The following is a 20,242-nucleotide window of genomic DNA, read 5'->3' on the forward strand; positions in this document are numbered from 1 at the left end:
TGGGTGCTCCATGAATGTTCCAGGGTGTCCCTGGGGGGCTGGCAATGTCTGGGTGCTACACGAATGTTCCAGGGTGTTCTGGGATCCTGGGGAGCTTCACAGCCAAGGCTTGGCCATCTGACTTCATACCAAAGGTTTCTCCTCTTAATTCGATGGGAATTCAATGAGGCAAATATCTCTGGAATTCAAATGAGTTTTCCTAATGCAGTTTAGTCACTAATTTGATGGATTATTGGCAGATTCTGCCCCATTAACCCAAAGAAATTGAAATTTCTAGTGCAGTAATTCAGCCTGGAAATGTTGACTGCAGTAGGGATTGGATTTCACTGCCTGCTGAGCCACTCTTCCCAAAAATCCCCACTTGGCATCCATGGGAACAAAGCTGGGCTGGAGCTGGGTCAGCCCAACACTGCCTTACCCCAGGAGCTCCCAGCTGGGGTGGCCACTGAGGCTTCTGGTGCAAAAGGGCTTCCCAAGCAGAAACCAGTCGCCAAGTCAGGGGCAGAGAAGGTCCTGCCAGGATATTTAGGAAAAACGTGAGGAATTCACCTGTTCTTGCAGGGGAGTGAGGGACTGGGGCTGTGGAGCTGGGATGGAAGCACTGCCCAGAGCTTCTGTGTTGCATTCTGGGGACTTGGGGGTTTCCTTTTGTTTGTTTGTTTTTATACACATAAGAAAACGGTCAATTTTCTCTATTTTTGTATAGTTTTGCATTTTATAATCATGGGGAAATTTTACAGACTGTTCTTTTACTCGTGTGTCTTTGTCTTTGCAAGTGCTGTGGTTTGCTTTTCCCGTGGATAAAAGGCCATTCCTGCTGCTGCTGTGCCCAGATCCCACCTGCTCCCTGGGAATGTGCCCCCAGGCCTCACAAACACACTTTGCACACACTTGAGATGTCCTTAACCCTCCTCTGTCACACTCAGCTGTCCCTTCTTTGCTTTTCAGTGTTGTTTTTAATCTGAATCTGTGGATTTTGGTCATTTCTCCCTCCAAATGTTATAAAATGCCCACAGGTTCCAGCTGAGGCTTTTCCTGCTGTCTGCTGATGTTATTTTATCTCAAATTGGGGCTTTCCTTCAATCCTAGTGCAGGAGATGCTGTTGGTGCATGGAAATGCTCTTGGACAGGTTTCCTCTCCCCTTGGTGCTCCCTGGCCAGGCTGGGATTTCACCCTGGTGCCTGAGGATTGCTCCTTAGATAATCCTGGGATTAGCAGGGCTCCCCACCTTGCCCTCCCTCCCTCTCCAGGGAGCTCCACCCTGTGCTCTGCAGCACCAAAACATCTCCCTGCAATGACACTGCCTTGAATTCAGCATCAGAGGAGAGCAGAGCTTCTGGAATGCTCAAAGCAGATTTCCCCTCTTTTTCCTCCCAGCAGACGTGGCAATTGTCACTGATTTGGCTCTGCAGAGATTTTTTTTGTCTTCTAATTAATAACTTGTCACCTGATGGTGCTTTTAAAATTTCTCTGGGTTGGGTTTGCCCCATTCCCCACAGGGATGGGTGGGAAGGTTTCTCATTGGACATTCCTGGGGCACTCAGACCCACTTTCCACATTCCCTCTGCCCTGGAATTCTGGGCTCCCTCCTCTCCAGCTGGGGCCTCCTGCTCTTCTCACCCACCTTGAGCCACTCCAAAGCTCCATTTGGGTGAAGTGAGAAATTCAGATCCCAAAAAGCCTCTCAGTTGGAAGGGAATAATGAATTATTGTCCTCAGCTGCCCCTCCCTGCTGCCAGGCTGGCAGCTCCTCCCAGGTGACCAACCTGGCTGAATTTGGGGTTTTTGTTTCCTTCCTGGCCTCATTGCTACTAGTCCTTTCAAGTTTTTAATGTATTGATTGTGTTTTAAAATGAATGTTCCTTTCACTGAATTCTAATGAATAAACTGCAGATTTTTAGAGAACATTGGATTTCACTGGTGCTTTGGTGGTTTTGTGTTTATTTTATCCTTGATTTGATGTTTTTCTTCCCCTTCTTTTTTGTCTGTTGGTTATCTGCCAGTGAGGTGGAATTTTCCATGGGAGAAGGCAACAGAGACCCTTTGGAACAGGGTAAAGCTCCTCAAACCCTCATCAAATGAGCTCTGGAAATTCTCCATCATTATTCCTATTCTCCATATTATTCATTATATACATAATATAACCAATACTATATATAATATAATATAATAAATATAGAATATAATCAATATACATCTATCTATAATATTTATAAATAAACATATCAATTATATTATAAATATTATCTATCATATTATAAATATATCAATATATATTGCAATATATATTATATATTATAATATATAATAGAAATATCATATTATGATATTCTAAATATTTAATAGAAATACTATAAACAATATTTATAATATATTCATATTTAATAGAAATATAATTATATAATTACATTATATTAATATTTAATAAAATCATTATTTATAATAATATATAATATTATAAACATTTATAATATTTATAAATAACATTTCTAATATATACTATTTACACATAATAAATATATATTTATATAAAGATATATAATTATATAAACTACATCTTTATATATATATACACTTTTAAATATTTAAATATGTATGCTTTTAAGTAGATTTTAATGTTTATTTCACTGTGTTGTTTTCTGCTGCATTTCAGCTGGGAATAACCCCCCTCATCCCGCTGGAAAAGCCTCCAGCAGCTCCCAGAGCTCTGGGTTTGGCTTCTCCTTTGGGGTTAAAGGAGGTTGGTGTGGCCCAGGAGCAGCCCTGACTGCGCCACTGGTGTTTGTCACAGCTCTGGTGGCTTTCACCCCAGCAGGAGCAGGGCAGGGTCCCTGGGGCAGCGCCATCCCTGCTGTGTCCCCAAGGTCCCTCCCACGGGAGCCTCTGGGGACAGCCAGGGACAGGGGCAGCAGCTCCTGTGGGGATGGAGCTCCTGAAAACCCCTGGCTGAATTTAGGGAGGGAAAAGCTGCCCAGGCAGGGACAGAGGGCAGGAGATGAAGGAGCAGCTCTGCTGATTCTCCTTCATTTTAAACGTGGGAAGAGCCTGGAAGGCAATCAGGGAAAATGGCACGTGGGGCTGGGTCGGCACTGCCTGGGCTGGAAAACTCTGCCAGAGGAGCCAAAACAACTGTGGAAAGGCTGGGCAGGGGTGAGCGTGGTGTGCCTGGGGGTTCCTGGGTCAGGAGCTCAAAATTCAGGCTTCAAAGTCCCCCTCTGGAGCCGTGCTCCCATCCAGCCTCCCTGCAGCCTGCTGGGTGTTATTCCAGGCACTCTCCCTGCACCCCAAATCCTTCCTGGCTGAAAGAACATCCCCACAGTCCCGGGGTTCCCTTTCCACATCCCACCCTGAGCTCTGAGCCTGCAGGAGCTGCAGGGGCATTTTCCCCGAGGTGATGGCAAAGCTGGGATTCCCTGCCAGGGCTGGGCTTATCCAGGGGGTCCTGGATCGTGCCCTGTTTTCCCTGGTGCCAGAGGAATCTCCCCCTGGCTGCACCCCCAGCTCGGGCAGGGATGGATGCAGGGGATGCAGGAGATGGATTCCATCTATCCCTGGGTTGTTTCTCCTCCCCCAGCCCGTGGCAGAGGAGTGTTGATGGTGATGAGGACAGCGGGATCAGCTCCTGGGATGGCCCATCCCGCTGGGAACGCTTCAAACCCTCAGCTCTAATTGCCTCCTTGTAAACAAAATTGACTCGTTTGCTGCAAACAAATTCCTGCAGACAAAACCTCCTGGAAGCCGCTTGTCATCACAGGAATGCATCTCGCACTTTGAAGTGTTCCTTTTTTTTTCTCCAAAGTGATTTGAAAAGCACCGATACAACAACTCTGTGACACAACAACTGTGACACAACAACTCTGCTCTCTGAGGGAACACCAGGGGTTTGTGGCACTGCCAGGGTTCCTCAGGCTCCTGTGCCCAGAGGCTGCCATGGCCTGGTGACCTTTGTGTCACCTGTCACCCCTGGGACAACTGCTTTAGTTCCTTCCCTATTTCCATGGACCGAGTGGAGTTTGTTCATCCCATCCCCATCCCATCCCATCTCCATTCCATTCCATCCCATCCCAATCCCAATCCCATCTCCATCTCCACCTCCATCTCCATCCCATCCCATCCCATCCTATCCCATCCCATCCCCATTTCCTGGGCTCAGTTCCCAGCTGGTGGCTCCCACTGGCTCAGTACAGCCCTGGGACACCTCGTCAGGGACACCTGGCCTGGGGACACAGCAATGTCCCCTCCTCACCGTTTCTGGGGTTCCTGGGTCCCCCCCAGCTCAGCCCAAGGTCCAGCCCCCAGTGCCACATCCCCACAGTCGCTCCATGCTGGGGGATTATTTCTAATCCCTCTATTTTTAGAACAATGCTGAAATCTGTTTAATGCGGGAGGGATTTGGGAAAGAAAAAGACAAACAACAAAGGAAGAAGAGTAATTTTCTTTCTGATGCAGGAGCTGTCATTTGAAAGGGTTTTGGGGGGTTTTTATTTTGTTTTTTGGGAGGATGTCCCTTTGCTGAGTCGCATTTGTCAGAAGGGAGGAGGGAAGGAGGAATGGAGCCTTAAGGAAAAGCTCTGCGGGGTTGTCCTGACTGTTGTGTGCATGGAAAATGTCACAGCAGCAGGACCAGGTCATCCTGCTCCCCAGAATCTGGAGCTGGCCAGGCCTTCCCCAGGCAGGGGATCCCCGGGTGGGGCAGACACAGAGCTCAGAGCTCTCTGTTCCACGCATGGAAAGGAGCAGGAGAGGAGCTGGGAGAGCTCAGCTCTTGGGAATATCTGTAGGAGCGTCAGGGGTAGGATGGGCGAGATGGACAGACATGAGAGATCTCTGCAGCCAGGTCAGGAATTTGGGGTTTATTGCAAAGGGCCTGGGTGCAGGGACCTGCTGGGAGCTGCCAAACACAGCTCGGAGCAGCCTGAGAGAACAGAGGGGGAGAGAGGATGAGAGGGTGAGAGAATAAACAGGGTAAGAGACTGAAGTTCCCGTTACAATACCATAAATCTTCTTCTGTGTCGAATATGCTAGTTCTCACTACCCAATCTAGTACAAGATACAAATCCTATAGCATTTACATACAGCCTATCAGAATCACTACATTACCGTACTGTGTTACATTTTAAACCCTAAAAACTCCTCTTTGGGCCCCTTCTGCCAAGCTGGCAGGGTCTGCTCTGACCCTTGGGCCTGTCTGCAAGCAGAGGGTGTTGTTCCATCAAAAGGGGATCACCTTCAGCTGGCCACACCGTTGTTTTCCAGTTGTTCAGTAACTAAGGGATCTCAAAGCTTGCTTTCATTTCAATCTCGCTTATAGCTTCCATATTCTCAAAATCTTTTGCCAGACAATCATATTTATAAGGCTTTCCTGTTTCATCTTCCCCAACAATATCCTTGGGGATATTCCTGCAGGCGCTGGGGACCGTGCCCTGCCCACCCCGGAGGGCCCTGGTGACCAAATCCCGGCTCTGGGCAGGGATCGCCTCCGTGCCGGGAACTGGAGCCAGGTTTGGTGCTGGGCTGACCTCTAAGGGAGAGCTCCCACATTGCAGCCCATGGAATCCAGAATCTCAGAAGGGCTCGGATGAGAGAGACCTCAAAGCCCTTCCAAGGGCAGGGAGCCCTTCCCATATCCCAGGCTGCTCCAGCCCCAATGTCCAGCCTGGCCTTGGGCACTGCCAGGGATCCAGGGGCAGCCACAGCTGCTCTGGGCACCTGTGCCAGGGCCTGCCCACCCTGCCAGGGAACCATTCCCACCCAATATCCCATCTAAATCTCTCCTCTTGTAGTTTTAAACTGTTCCCCTTTGTTCTATTATTATGTCCAATGCTGAGCTGGGTCTCCCCAAAATTCCCCTGGGGCAGCCTGGGGCCCTGGAGCACTTTTTGGGGACATGAGAGGGGAAAACTCAGAGATGAGGCAGAGCTTCACATTCCCTCAGTGCCCTGAGCCTTCAGCATCAACAGCTCCGAGTCACAGCCAGGGTGAGGGGTCTGTGACACCCTGGGGACACCATGGGGGGACAGGAGCTGCCACAGGGCAGGGCTGGATGGGATATTGGGATGGAATTCCTCCCTGTGAGGGTGGGCAGGCCCTGGCACAGGTGCCCAGAGCAGCTGTGGCTGCCCCTGGATCCCTGGCAGTGCCCAAGGCCAGGCTGGACATTGGGGCTGGAGCAGCCTGGGATGGTGGAAGGTGTCCCTGCCATGGCAGGGGTGGCACTGAGTGGGCTTTGAGGTCCTCCCAACCCAAACCAGTCATTCTGTGACCCTGGAGGGGTTTGGTGGCTTTGGTGCCACCTGAATTGGCACCTGGGTGTGAGGGCACTGCAGGTGCTGGGGGTTTGTGGGGTCCCACACCATGAGGGGACCCTGATGCCAAATCTTTGTGACTGCCCAGGGTCTCAGAGCCCGGCAGGCACAGCCAGCACTGCAGGTGCCAGGCTCCAGTGGCACCCTGAGCCCAGCGTGTGTGGGCACAATGGGGCAGAGCTGCACCCCTGTGCTGCGTCACAGCCCCTCACACCCACACTGCTGTCCCCACTGCTGTCCCCCAGCACAGCTGGTTTATGCTCTGTGGGATGATTTTATGTTTATTGGGGTTTTATCTCCTCTGGAGCCTGCTGAAGGTTGGGCTCTGAGGCAGAGCTGTGGCAGCTCCTGCTGGGATGGGGCAATGCCATCCCAAAGCCCCAGGGTGGGCACCACAGCCCCACTGAGCCCCTCTGTGTTGCAGGAGCCTCTTCCAGCCAGGTCTCATAAGATCTTGCAGGACTATAACACACCCAAGATAGCTCAGCTACCCTTAGAGGCATAACAAATCAGCAGGACGGCTTCTGTGGCAGTGTTGGAAACAAAAAGATTTAATAAAAGGCAAAATAACAAACAGGTAAAAACCGAGCTAGATGCCAGAAGTTCTTGCTCCTGGTAAAACACCTCACAAAAGCCATTAGTTTCTTTGTTCACTTCTTTTTCTAGTAAATTGTTTAGGTAGGACTTTTTGGATTCTGTCCAATTGGCCGTCCTTAAGTTTGAGGTGAAATCCTTCAGGCCTATGAAGTGGCTTTTTCACCTAATCGAGGACAGAAACTTGTGGGCTTATTTCCTTTTTGAGGGGCCAAAGGACAGTTTTATCAACAAAGGGCACAGTGCTGTCCCCCTCCCCTCCTGCCAGCCCCGTCCGGAGCTGGGAGAGAGCAAAGCCCAAGGCAGGGAAGGAAAATCTGGGATCCCCGGGACAGCCCGGGATGGGGACAGGACAGAGCCGGGATGGGAGCGGGACAGAGCCGGGATGGGAGCGGGACAGAGCCCGGGATGGGGACGGGACAGAGCCGGGATGGGGACGGGACAGAGCCGGGATGGGGACAGGACAGAGCCGGGATGGGAACGGGACAGAGCCGGGATGGGAGCGGGACAGAGCCGGGATGGGAGCGGGACAGAGCCCGGGATGGGAGCGGGACAGAGCCGGGATGGGGACAGGACAGAGCCGGGATGGGAACGGGACAGAGCCGGGATGGGAGCGGGACAGAGCCCGGGATGGGGACGGGACAGAGCCGGGATGGGGACGGGACAGAGCCGGGATGGGGACAGGACAGAGCCGGGATGGGAGCGGGACAGAGCAGGGATGGGGACGGGACAGAGCCGGGATGGGGACGGGACAGAGCCGGGATGGGGACAGGACAGAGCTGCCCCCGCCAGGCTCTCTCTGTGTGTTCGCTGCAGTAAAATAGAAATTCCCGTTTTCCGAAGGAGGGCGGGCTGGGACACAGAGTGCCCGAGGCAGGGCGGGCTCGGCGCGGGTGGGAGGGAGCTCCGAGGGGCTGGGAAAGCAGAACCGGGATTTGATCTCCGAGCACTGCCCGTGGTTAATGAGGGATGGCTCCAAGCAGAAATTTACCCCCCCCCCCCCCCCCGCAAAACCCCACGCCAATAAATGAGGGGCTGAGTTCCCCAAGGATCTGCTGGAGGCCATGGAGCCCCTCTGGAGCCAGGCTGGGAGAGCTGGGGGTGCTCACCTGGACAGGAGAAGCTCCACGGAGAGCTCAGAGCCCTGCCAGGGCCTGCAGGGGCTCCAAGAGAGCTGGGGAGGGATTTGGGGTTTTAAGCACCGGCTCCAAAGCAGGAGCAATGATGGAAATCTCCCTGGGCTGGGAAAGTCGCTGGTGTGAAGGTCGGGATTGTCAGGATGGGACCTGGAGCCTCCCGTGGGAGCCCTGGCAGTGATTTATGGGAAGCATCTCCGAGATTAAGGAATGCCAAAGGCAAAGGAGACTCAAATCTGATTAAAAAGTGATCAGGGCTGAGTCTGAAAAACAGGACTAGAGGAGAGAATTCCTACAGGATAAACAGAGGGACTTCCCTGCAGGGTCAGCCCTGGAAAGGGCTTGGACCCCTGTGAGGGCTGCTGAGAGCCACAGTGACCCCAGGAGTGGCCAGGCTCTCTCTGAGCCCCAGCTTCCATCAGTTCATCCTTTCTTTGGGACATCTCCCTCTTCCTCCTTCCCCAGGATGCCTTGGGAGCCACAGAGCAGCCCTGGGGGCACGGGCAGCCCTAAGCAGCCTCACCTGGGACCAGGAGCACAACCCGGCCCAGCCCAGCCCGGCCCGGCCCTCCCGGGGCTCCAGACCCCGAGCATGAGCTCATTCCCAGCCCAGGTTCATTCCCAGTCTGCTGTGAACCTGCCCATCCTCACTGCCGTGCCCTGCTGGGCCTGGGCCACCTCCCGGGTCCTGCTCAGTGGGGCCAGTGCTGGGGGTGCCACCCCTGCTGCCCTTGGTGTCCCTTGGTGCCACCCCTGCTGCCCTCAGATGTCCCCAGAAGCCCCTGAGGGTGTCCTGGGGCCAGGCCAGGCTGGAGCAGGGGTGTCACAAGGGCAGGAGGGTGCCAGGGATGCCCCAACCCTTGCCCAGTCCTGGCTCCTGGCCGAGGGGGGCTCCCTCCTGTTCCCCATCCTTTGGGAACATTCCTGGGCACCACCTGGCATCTCCCAAAGGTGGGCAGGGATTTTCCACCACCCTTTCCCTGTTCCCCTCTGCTCCCTGTGGGATTTCTCCTCCAGTGCCTTTTCACAAGTTTGGCTCTGCTCTGATTTTTTGTTTTTTCCTTGGGAATATCCAACCCACCACAGAGGGGCTTTGGGAGCTGCTCCCTCTGGAGCTGTGCTGGGAGCTGGGACAGATCCCACTGAGATTGATCCTGATGGGACAGATCCACTGGGACAGATCCCATTGGGATTGATCCCGCTGGGATTGATCCCACTGGGAAAGACCCTGCTGGGACAGATCTCACTGGGACAGATCCACTGGGACAGATCCATAGGGACAGATCCACAGGGACAGATCCTGCTGGGACAAATCCTATTGGGACAGATCCACTGGGACAGATCCACTGGGACAGATCCCACTGGCACAGATCCTGCTGGGACAGATCCCATTGGGATTGATCCCACTGGGACAGATCCTGCTGGGACAGATCCACTGGGACAGATCCCATTGGGACAGATCCCACCGGGACAGACCCTGCTGGGACAGATCCACTGGGACAGATCCCATTGGGACAGATCCCACTGGGACAGACCCTGATGGGACAGATCCACTGGGACAAATCCTATTGGGACAGATCCTGCAGGGACAGATCCCATTGGGACAGATCCACTGGGACAGATCCCACTAGGGCAAACCCCATTGGGTGTCCATGCTGAGGGCTCAGTGCTGGGAAGAGCTGCTGCTTCCTCCCACAAACCCAGGTGAGATTGGGCACAACTCCTGTGGCAGCTCCCACACGTGTTTCTAGCACATCTGAGGACCTTCCTCCTCCTCCTCCTCCTCCTCCTGCTGCTCCGGGTCTCTGCCGTGGGACAGTGACGTGTGAGGCTGTTCTAGCTTTGATCTGGAGGTTTGTTCTGTTTGATCTGAGCTGTTTGATCTGATTCCTCCCCCCACATTCCGCTGCAGCTTTCCCTGAGCTTTTGTGCAAGCCAGGGAAGTTATTCCATGTGCCAAGGATGTGCTGTTATCTCCCATCTCCCTTTGGATAAACTATTTGTTTATGATAATAAGGTGCCTCTTGGTGTGAAACCAGAGGGAAAAAGTGAAATCTGGAAGTGAGCCAGGCCCAGGGAAGGAGGAGTGCTGCTCTCTGTTGTTGTTTCTCCAGAACAGCCCCAAGAGCCAGTCTAAAACAGAAAACTCCCAGTGTGTGCCTGTAGATTTTCATCAAGGTGACACTTGGAGCTGGCAGTGCCAATGTTGGAGTGCCTGGAGCAAAGCTGGGCTCTGCTGCTCCTGTTCCACATCCCAAACGTGTCTCCTGCCTCGTGGGGTGTTGGTTTTGCGAGTGTTTCCCTGCTCAGGTGCCCTGGGGAGGATGGCACAGCTTGGCTTCCCTGGGCTCCCCCCTGGCCCAGCTCTGGCATGGGGCTGTTGCACTTTGCTGAGCTCCATTTGAGAAAATCCCTCAGTTCTGACCCAAAGCAGCCTCAGCTCAGGCGTTTCTGAAGGCTGGAGCAAGCTGCAGCTCTGCAGGGCCCTTCCCTTGAGCAAGGATGGGTTTGGGATCAGGGCAGGGTGCCCTGGGTGTTTTACTGGCACACCTCACTGTCAGCCCCTCTGCCTCGCCCATTCTCTTCCTCTTGAATCCTCTTTTATGCCCCTGGCTGCCCTGGGAATATTTTCTGCTTTCACCCAGCAGCCTCAGCTCCTTGTTTTGGGAGTTCTGAGACAGCTGTGCCCTGGGGGAAGGGGAGGCTGTGAGACCTGGAACAGACCTGGAATGCTGGTTCATCCAGGGGGAGGTTCAGTTTTGCTTTTCCTCTGAACAAAAACTGCCCCACCATTGTCTGGGATCTCCATTGTAGAAAAACTGCCCCACCATTTTCTGGGATCTCCACTGAACAAAAACTGCCCTACCATTTTCTGGGATCTCCACTGAACAAAAACTGCCCCACCATTTTCTGGGATCTCCACTGAACAAAAACTGCCCCACCATTTTCTGGGATCTCCATTGAACAAAAACTGCCCTACCATTTTCTGGGATCTGGGTCTAGGGCACACTAAGCTCTGTTGCGATGTTTTTGGAGTCCTCTGTTATAGGGAGGAAGTGATGAATTTGACTCCATGTTCTTAGAAGGCTAATTTATTATTTTATGATTTATATTATATAAAAGAATATAAGCATATTCTTATATAAAAGAATATACTAATTATATATACTTATATACTATTATATATAAGAATATAGGTATATTCTAATATAAAAGAATATACTAAACTATACTAAAGAATAGAGAACGGATACTTACAGAAGGCTAAAAGATAACAATGAAAACTTGTTTCTCCAGAGCTCTGACACAGCTGGGCTGTAATTGGCCAATAAGTAAAAACAGTTCACTTGAAACCAATGAACAGTCACCTCTGGGTAAACAATCTCCAAACCACATTCCAAAGCAGCACAACACAGGAGAAGCAAATGAGATAATATTGTTTTCCTTTTTCTCTAAGGCTTCTCAGCTTCCCAGGAGAGAAATCCTGGGCAAGAGGACTTTTCAGAATACATGGCAGTGACACTGTGAGCAGGAGAGCTGCAGTGAACACAGAACACAGGCTGTGACCAGAGACTGGGCTGATTTATGGGCATGGCACCACAGCAGGGAATTGTGAAGCCAATGTTGCCAGGGGTGTTATTTGTGCCTCAGGGAGTGTCACCCACCACAGCTCCACACTGGGGGGGCGGGATGAGAGGGACCTGGAGGGATGGGGATGGTTCCTGAGAGGAGCCCCTGAGGGAGCTGGGGGTGCTCAGCCTGCAGAAAAGGAGGCTCAGGGGTGCCCCCATCACTGCACAGCTCCTGAAAGGGGCCTGTGCTCAGCTGGGGCTGGGCTCTGTCTGCAGGAACTGACACAACCAGAGCACACAGCCTGAGCTGTGCCAAGGGAAATACAGGGTGGATATCAGGAAAAGTTTTTTTACAGAAAGAGTGGTAAAGTTGTGGAATGGCTGCCCAGGGAGGTGGTGGAGTCCCCATCCCTGGGTGTGTTTAACAAGGCCTGGATGTGGCACTGGGTGCCAGGGTTTGGCTGAGGTGCTGGGGCTGGGATGGACTCGATGGTCTTGAAGGTCACTTCCAACCCAGGGATTCTGTGATTCTGTGGATAGGATGGGATGGGGACATGTCACAGATATCTTTTCTGAAAAATCCTTTCCTTAGGATTTTTCCTCCTGAGAAGCTGGGAGGCCTCAGCAACAAAATGCAAACAATGGTTATCTGCTGCTGTGGAATGCAACAGGTGCATCTGGGATTGGCTCATGTGGTTGTTTCTAATTAATGGCCAATCACAGTCAGCTGGCTCAGACTCTCTGTCCCAGTCACAAGCCTTTGTTATCATTCTTTCTTTTTCTATTCTTAGCCAGCTTTCTGATGAAATCCTTTCTTCTATTCTTTTAGTATAGTTTTAATATAATATATATCATAAAATAATAAATCAAGCCATCTGAAAGATGGAGTCAGATCCTCATCTCTTCCCTCATCCTGGGACCTCTGTGAACATGGTCACAGGGATGAGGATGGGATGGGATGGGGTGGGATGGGATGGGATGAGGATGGGATGGGATGGGATGGGGATGGGGATGAGATGGATGGGATGAGGATGGGGATGAGATGGGATGACCATCCTGCTGGATGAGGGAGCTCCGTCCATCACCTGCAGCCACCCTGGATGCTCCTGGAGCAGCTCAGCAGTTCCCTCCCTCCACAAGGCTTTCCTGGGGATCGTGGCTCCATTTCCCATTGCAGGAGGAGCTGCCAGGACTCCAGGAAACCCTTCCAAGGCCTGGCTGCGAGTGGTCGTGCTGCTGCTGTGGTGTTTGAGAGTTTGCTTGGGGGAGAGCCAGGGCTGGGAGCTGCAGGGCAGGAACCTCCCCAGACATGAGGTGCAGGATTTGCAGAGGGTATTTGGCAGCTGAGCTGCTTTCCAAGGTGGGTGGGAGACTCCCCAGAGCTCTGAAGGCTTTTATTTGAAATTAGGTGTTTTCTGCATTGTGGGTTTTACCTCCAGCACCATCTCCAGGGCAGCAATAGGTGAAACTCTGTTTCAGTGTAGGCTAGATAAATAAAATTATTTCTTTCATGCTTAAAACCACCTGCAATATTTTTCAGGGACCCACTTTTCCCTGCTGGAGCTGCACCAGTGCCAAGCCCATGGAGGAGATGGATCCTTGGGGGATATTTCTGGGGGATCTGGAGATGAAAGGGCTCTTTGCCAGCACTCCAGTGTGTTTGCCCGCTCTGTGCAGCCTCCCTGGAGCTGTCCAGGGGGCTCTGCCCGGTCCCGGCGCTGCTGCAGAGGCACAGTGTGATTCAGGCTGCAGAAATGTGCCCGGGGCTCTCCCGGCTCTGCCTTTGGAGGCCGTGCCCATCGCAGCGGGCACGCCGGGACTGGCCCGGGCAGGGCTGGGGCGATGCTTGGCACCCCCGGCTCGGGGGAGCGGGGCCGGGCAGAGCCTGGGGGCTCCTGCTCGGGATCCCCCCCTGATCCAGCTCTGATCCCAGCCCAGCCCAGGGGGGTGTCCCACAAACGCATCCCCTGTGTCTGCGGGCTTTGGGGTGAGCTGTGGCAGGAGGGTGTCCCTGGAGAAACGTGTCCTCCCAGGGAGGGCAGCAAAGAGGGACACCGAGCTGGGGAAATGGGCATTTGGGTCTCCTCGAGGTGAGGAAATGGGGCATGGGGTCCCCTCGAGGTGGGGAAATAGGGATTTGGGTCTGTCCAGGTGGGGAAATGGGGATTTGGGTCCCCTCGAGGTGGGGAAATGGGGGTTTGGGTCTGTCCAGGTGGGGAAATAGGGATTTGGGTCCCCTCGAGCTGAGGAAATGGGGATTTGGGGCACCTCAAGGTGGGGAAATGGGGATTTGGGTCCCCTCGAGGTGGGGAAATGGGGATTTGTGCCCCCTCGAGGTGGGGAAATGGGGATTTGGGTCTGTCCAGGTGGGGAAATGGGGATTTGGGTCCCCTCGTGTCACCGAGGGGTGACTCTGGCTGTGGCCTCTCTGCCCCCTCTGCCCTGCTGGGTGCCAGCACCATTTGCTTTGCAAACACAGGAGAGCACAGCTTCCTCCTCCCCAGAGAGAAATCAGTGACATTGAGGAGGTTTGATGTTAAAAGTGCCATTCCCAGAACCCCAGGCTGGGGGAGCAGGGAGAGCCTGGCTGTCCCTGTCCTTCCCTCAGTGCTGTTCTCCTAAGAGGTGTTTGCAGGGCAGCTGCAGGGATGTGGTTCAGAGTGGATCTCTCACAGAGTGATGTGCTGTGAGTTCAGGGGCTGGATCCCACCAGGACCATCCCCTCCCGGGCACAGAGGGGTGTCAGGGCAGGCCCTGGGCTCCTGCAGCCCCAGCCACAGCTCTCATCCACCCTGTGCTATTAATAACCCCCTGTGAGGCTGCCAGGCCGGAGGAGAGGGAGGAAATGAAGTTAATACATGGAAATGTTTCCTTGTTTTCCCACTTGCTGCTCGGGGCTGGCCTGTTGCTCCCTGTCACTCCCATCCAGCCCGGGCTGTGCCTGGACTCAGGGTCTGGGTGCTGCTCCTGAGAGAGCCCAGCTGGGGAAGCAGCGTTGAACGGGGATTCTGGGGATACAGGAGGGAAAAGCAGTGTTAGGTGTGTTGGAGCTGCTTAGAAACAGGAAAGAGGCTGTTCCTTGGGGTGAAGGGGGAAAAGGCGCCTTTCAGGTGGATTTGGGGCCGGCGCCGTGCGGGATGTGGAGCTGGAGGAGGAGATCAGGCTGTGCGGGGCCGGGCCATGCTCCGTGACTCAGCCCCGCCGCCCTTCCCACGCCGGCAAGTCCCTTCCTGCTCCACCGGCACGGGCCGGGCCTGCTCCACCCGGGATAAACCCCCAGAACCCTCCCACATCTCGGGTTATTCCTGCCCTGCTCCGGCTGCAGGCTGTCCCCGGAATGCTGTCCCGGGAATGGTGTCCCGGGGGATGCCGCTGTCCCAGGATGGTTTCCCCAGGGATGCCCCTGTCCCTGGGGATGCTGTCCCGGGGATGGTTTCCCGGGTGTTCCACATTGCAATGCAAGATGTATTCTACTTCCATCTGTATGGCAGATTACCTTTGTCAAGTGGGCAGTTTGCCTTATCTCTCTCTTTGAGTGACCACATTCACACCTCCCTGGGAGGGGACATTGCTGATAACAGCTATTGAATGTCCCTGCATGGCTGATAAGAACTACAGCATCCCATTGGGAGATGGGAGCCCAGAGGGAGGAGCCAAGCATTCCTACCCAGATATAATCCAGAGGTTTTGAGACACCAGCACGGCTTCTCCACTGGATTCCCCAGAGGAACAGCAGCTGCCTCTCCTTCCCCTGGATCTTCAGAGGAAGAATCCATCCTTCTCTACAGGATCCTGCTCCAGCAGAACCACCCCTGACACTGCAGGAGGGCTGAGCCACAATTCCAATGGGACTGCTGCCAACACCCTGACCCACAGGGTGTCAGGTTGGGTTCTGACTCTGGCAGTGTTGTTATTGTGTACTGCATTGTTTATTTTATCCTCTTATTTTTTTCTTCCCTATTAAAGAAGTGTTATTCCTGCTCCCATATTTTTTGCCTGAGAGCCCCTTAATGTAAAATTTATAGCAATTGGGAGGGATGGGGAGGGTTTACATTCTCCATCTCAGGGGAGGCTCCTGCCTTCCTTAGCAGACTCCTGGCTTTCCAAACCAAGACACCGGGGGATGCTGTCCTGGGGGATGCCACTGTCCCGGATGGTTTCCGGGGACGCTGATGTCCCAGGGGATGCTGTCCTGGCAGCTTGGATCTGTAACCCCGGCTCTGACCCCAAGCACACCTCGAGGCATCACCTCAGCAAGGAGCAGCTTTTCCCATAAATCCCAAAGCCTGTGGCAGGGCAGGGCCCAGCTCGGCCTCTCCTGGCCATGGGGCGGATTTGGGGATGTGCAAACTCCTGACGCTGTTTGATGTTCACTCCTCTGCTGCTGGTTTCTGGTTAGGACAGGATCCTCCTCAGCGTGTTCTGGGTGGAGCAGAGCCAGAGGATGGAAGTGGAGCCCAGGACACGCTCTGGGATGGAAGGAGACCCCTGCATGGTGTGCACACATGAAGAAACCTCCACAGATGGAGCAGCACCCCAGTCCTGCAAAGCCAGGCACAAGAAATGGGGACACCAAGAAACACATCCAGCAAATTCTCTGCTGAGTTATGGAGAACCAGCCAGGAATTGCAGCAGGGAGGATCTCCTGGCAGCAGAGCAGCTCCAGGGATGTGCCTCATGCTCAGCTCTCACCTCAGGGTCTCACCCTTTCCTCCAGGTTTCCCTCGCTGATTTCCTGCTGTGGTTTGCGTGTGGGTGACACTGAGCAGCTCCTGCTGGTCCAGGGATGCACTCCCAGGCTCTTCCCCTCCCTAAACAATTCCCCTTGCAAAGCCCAGGGCAAGGCCAGGAGTCACCGCTGGATTAACCCAGGCTGGGTGCAGGAGCACAATGAGCCCTCATTACAGCACCCATTAATGAGCAGGGTTTGGTAATGAGCTGAGCCTTTCTCTGCCCCATCCTGCGGCCACTAAAACGTTAAAGGGAGGAAAAACCAGTCTCTATCTCCTGCTGTGGGTGGGCCTGCCTTGCCTTATCTCATCTCATCTTTGGGAATCCAAGCCCTGGGTGATGGTGCCAATGCTGGGTAAGGGCACCATCCCCTGCCCAGGCTGGGGGAACCTCCCCCTGAACCCCCTCCCCATGGGGCTGGAGCCAAAGGGCTGAGCTTTATCTAAAACATGGATTAAATCTGTGCTGGGCCCTGAGGTGTGTGTGCAGCCCACTGTCCCTCACCTGCCATCACACCCCTGGTGCCTAAAGCTGTCCCTGAGCTCATTAGGGTCACCACACCCAGCCCAGGGGCCACTTAATGAATTGATTGGGGGCTCTGAAGGTGGGTGTTGGGCTAAGCCACCCCATGCCTGCCTCCTTTGAGCCCACACACCTCGAGCACCTGAATTTTAGGGCATATTTAAAACATCCCCTGCCCAGGCACAGGCATTTGTCCATCCTGAGAGCCAGGGGGAGCACCAGATGGGCAGCAGGGTGGGAAATTGCCTGCGTTTAGGAGGCAATTCCCTGCCTGGATCAGAGCATGGTATCCCAGCAAAACTCAGCTTGTGCCCACCTGGGAGCTCGGATTTGATGCTCAACTGAGGTGGGTGGTACTGGGCATCAAATCTGAGCTCCCAGGTGGGCACCAGGCTGGTGCTGGGCCCAGGTGTCCTCATCAGCTGAAACATTTGAACTGAATATAATAGAAAAGGAAAGGAGACAAGAAACTGCTGGGACCTAATGAAGGTGAAAGCTAAGGAATATATTGGGAGTAGGGAAGTGCTGAGCCCTTCTGGGTAGGGAAAGGAGCTGCAGCACATGGTCTGAATTAGAAATGAGGATTAAGGAGTCCCTGAGCTTGTGTTTTCATGGATTTCAGGGCACACATCATCTAAGGAGAGGTGTGAGAGCGAGTTGAGAGTGGCAGGGACTGCAGCTTATGGGATGGGGTGACCCTATGGTACCTACCAGGACAAGCTTATCAAGACCCAATTTTATCAGCCTGGGTGTTTGTGACCCACTCCTGACCCCACCCAGGTGTGAATCTGAGCCCCTGCAGAAGGCTGAGGTCTCCTGGCCAAGGCAGCTGCAGTTCTGCAGGGCTGAGCTCCTGCCAGGCACCCCAGCAGGGAGTGCTGGGGGTGACTTAATCACATTTAATCACATTTTCTGACTCCTCCATCACTGCAGAACCGTTGTTTGGGTTTTCCAAGAGGCTGCTAATTCCTTATCACTCTTGTTTTGTGTTTTTTTGCACTTCAGAGATATTTCAGGAGCTGTGTTTGGACGGCCCTGGAGGGGTTATGTCCTTGGATGGCTCTGGAAGCAAAATGTGTGCTGGGGGAGGGGTGAGGAGGGAGGCAGGACAGTGGCTGGGGAGGCCACCCCGAGGGCTGGGTCGTGTTTAAAATTTCACCTTTGATGCATCATCAAAGCTGGGTTTAGGGGAAAAAAAGGGCTGGGGATTGTGAGGTGTTACCCTCAGCCATTTGGGCACGTCAGTGTTGCTGCCCCTGGATTTTGTGCTAATTGTGATTTTTCTTTTTCTTTCTTTTTTAAAAAATGCATCTGAAGGTTTTCTTCAAGCCCAGCTTAGGCAGCTGTGTGACCCCATGGATTCTCAGCTTTCCTGGAAAAGGGAACTTCTAGCTGCTTCCCCTGAGGAGGAAAACAGGAGATGACAGCACTTAATGATGTTCCTGGTGGGAATATTAAGCACAGTTTGGAGCAGAGCCCCATTTCCCCAGCCCCAGGTGTCTGATGCCCAGGACAGCAGCTCTGTGGGTGCTCCCCGTGGTGCCAGGTGTTTGTGGCATGGGCAGGGGGCTGGATGTGACCCCTGTGTCAGTCTCCTCTCCTTGGAACACAGCTCAGCCTCAAACACTGCCCTGCCACGGCGCTGCTCCATCAGATGTTGGGTCCTGGCAGAACTGGAATGGAATTTTGCCCCTCAGATTAACTCCCCATCAATGGGCCAATGGCACAGAAAGTTAAGGAGTTTCTTGCTGCCCCCGGTGAATTTCAAGTATTTTCTTTGGCTTTGATGCATCATTGAAACCATGGCAAAAGCAGGTGGAAAACTGCACGCGTGCTGCTGCAAGGAGTGATTGATATGATGCTCCCAATTACACTTAATTGTGGTTATCCTATTAACAACAGCCTCGTTCTGTGGCACACACCTGCCTCTCCACGGGAAACACTCTTAGCATCACTTAAAACATCAATTACACGTGATGGAAAAGCAGCAATTAAATCCACTAAGCCTTGTCCAAATAATTATTTCATTTCCCTGTACTATTTTTAATATTATAAAGGCAGTTTCTTCAAAGCAATTCTTTTATTTGTGTGATCTCCTATTTATCCATGCAGGAACATGGGTGGAGAGCAGGCCTGGGTTTGCAAGGATTTATGGAGAGGGGGATGCATGGTTAGGGTAGGAAAACCCTCATTTTAAGCTTTTACTGTTAAAAAAAAATGTGTGGATGTGGCATTTGGGGACACGGGTTAGTGGTGGCCTTGACAGTGCTGGGGGAATCTTGCACTGGATGGTCTGAGAGGGCTTTTCCAGCCTTCATGACTCCATGGTTCTGTGGGGAACGGGCTGGTGATGTTCTCCAGGTGTTTCTGGTTCCAAGCAGTGATCTGAAGCACCTGGTCAGGCCCAAACGAGCTGGGCTTGCCCTGGAGGGTTTGTGGTGGGGTAGAAGGCCTCCTCTTCTTCTACCTAGGCGTAGAAGCAGGGGAAAGAAGGAATCTCCCTCTCTGAGACGGGGAACAAAGAAGCTTGAAAGAAGATAACGGAGTTAGAGTAACTCCATTTGGGAACCAGAACCCTGGATAAAATCGAGGTAAATTTAATTCCCGCCATGTGGGCGGCTCAGTAGTGATGGAAGAGCTGGTGTTGGGTGCTCTGAGTGTGCCGGAGCAAAGTGTCCTGTTGTCACCGGGGAAGGGACATTGGGGATGATGTGGCTCCAGCCCCGGGCCCTTGTGGGGGACAGAGCGCGGTCCCCTCAGAGCCCGGAGCCCTCAGAGCCCGGCCTGGGGCTCGGCCTGCGGGGCCGGGGGTGCCGGGGCTGCGTGGGCCGGGCCGGGGCCGCGGCCGCGCTTCCTCCGATTGTTCTGCTCGCCGGAGCGGGGCGGGGACACGACAGGGACACAGCGGGGACACAGCGGGGACAGCGACCCCCGAGAGCTGCGTGCGGGCATCGCCCCCAGCCCCAAGCAGCTCCGGCGGGACAGCGCGGCCGGGCCGGGGCGGCGCCGGGCGGGCGGGGGGGCTGGGCCCGGCGGGCGGGCGCTCGGCGAACCCGCAGCGATCCCTCAGAGATCCCGCAGCGATCCCTCAGAGATCCCGCAGCGATCCCCGCGGCTCGCAGCGCGGCCGGCACCGCACGGAGCGGCCGCTTCGCCTCGCCTCGCGTCGCTCGCCGTCGGTGCCGTGTGCGCGCAGCGGCGGCGGCGGCGCCGGGCGGGCCCCGACGGGACGGGGCTGCGGGGGATGCGCGGAGCAGCACGGCCCGCGGCGGGCCCCGGTGGCCGCCCCCCGAACCCCGCTGCCCGCGGGCGGGCGCCGGGGACGGCCCGAGCCCGGCTCGGGGGGGGCCGCGCCGCCGCCCCCTGAGCGCTCCGCCGGCC

General features: G+C 54.1%; 1 protein-coding gene across 1 annotated transcript; it reads left to right on the forward strand.

Moving 5' to 3' along the window:
- Positions 1 to 19,470: 19,470 nt before the first annotated feature.
- On the forward strand, positions 19,471 to 20,228 carry LOC128945971 (bcl-2-binding component 3, isoforms 3/4-like). The gene is made up of 2 exons (XM_054289905.1): positions 19,471 to 19,484; positions 19,622 to 20,228. The coding sequence occupies exons 1-2, from the start codon at positions 19,471 to 19,473 to the stop codon at positions 20,226 to 20,228; spliced, it is 621 nt and encodes a 206-aa protein (XP_054145880.1).
- The last annotated feature ends 14 nt before the right edge of the window (positions 20,229 to 20,242 follow it).

The sequence above is a fragment of the Melozone crissalis genome, unplaced genomic scaffold (assembly GCF_028551555.1).
Source record: "Melozone crissalis strain CALT ecotype California unplaced genomic scaffold, PUWL_Pcris_2 ptg000068l_1, whole genome shotgun sequence".
In the NCBI taxonomy this organism is placed as follows: Eukaryota; Metazoa; Chordata; class Aves; order Passeriformes; family Passerellidae; genus Melozone; species Melozone crissalis.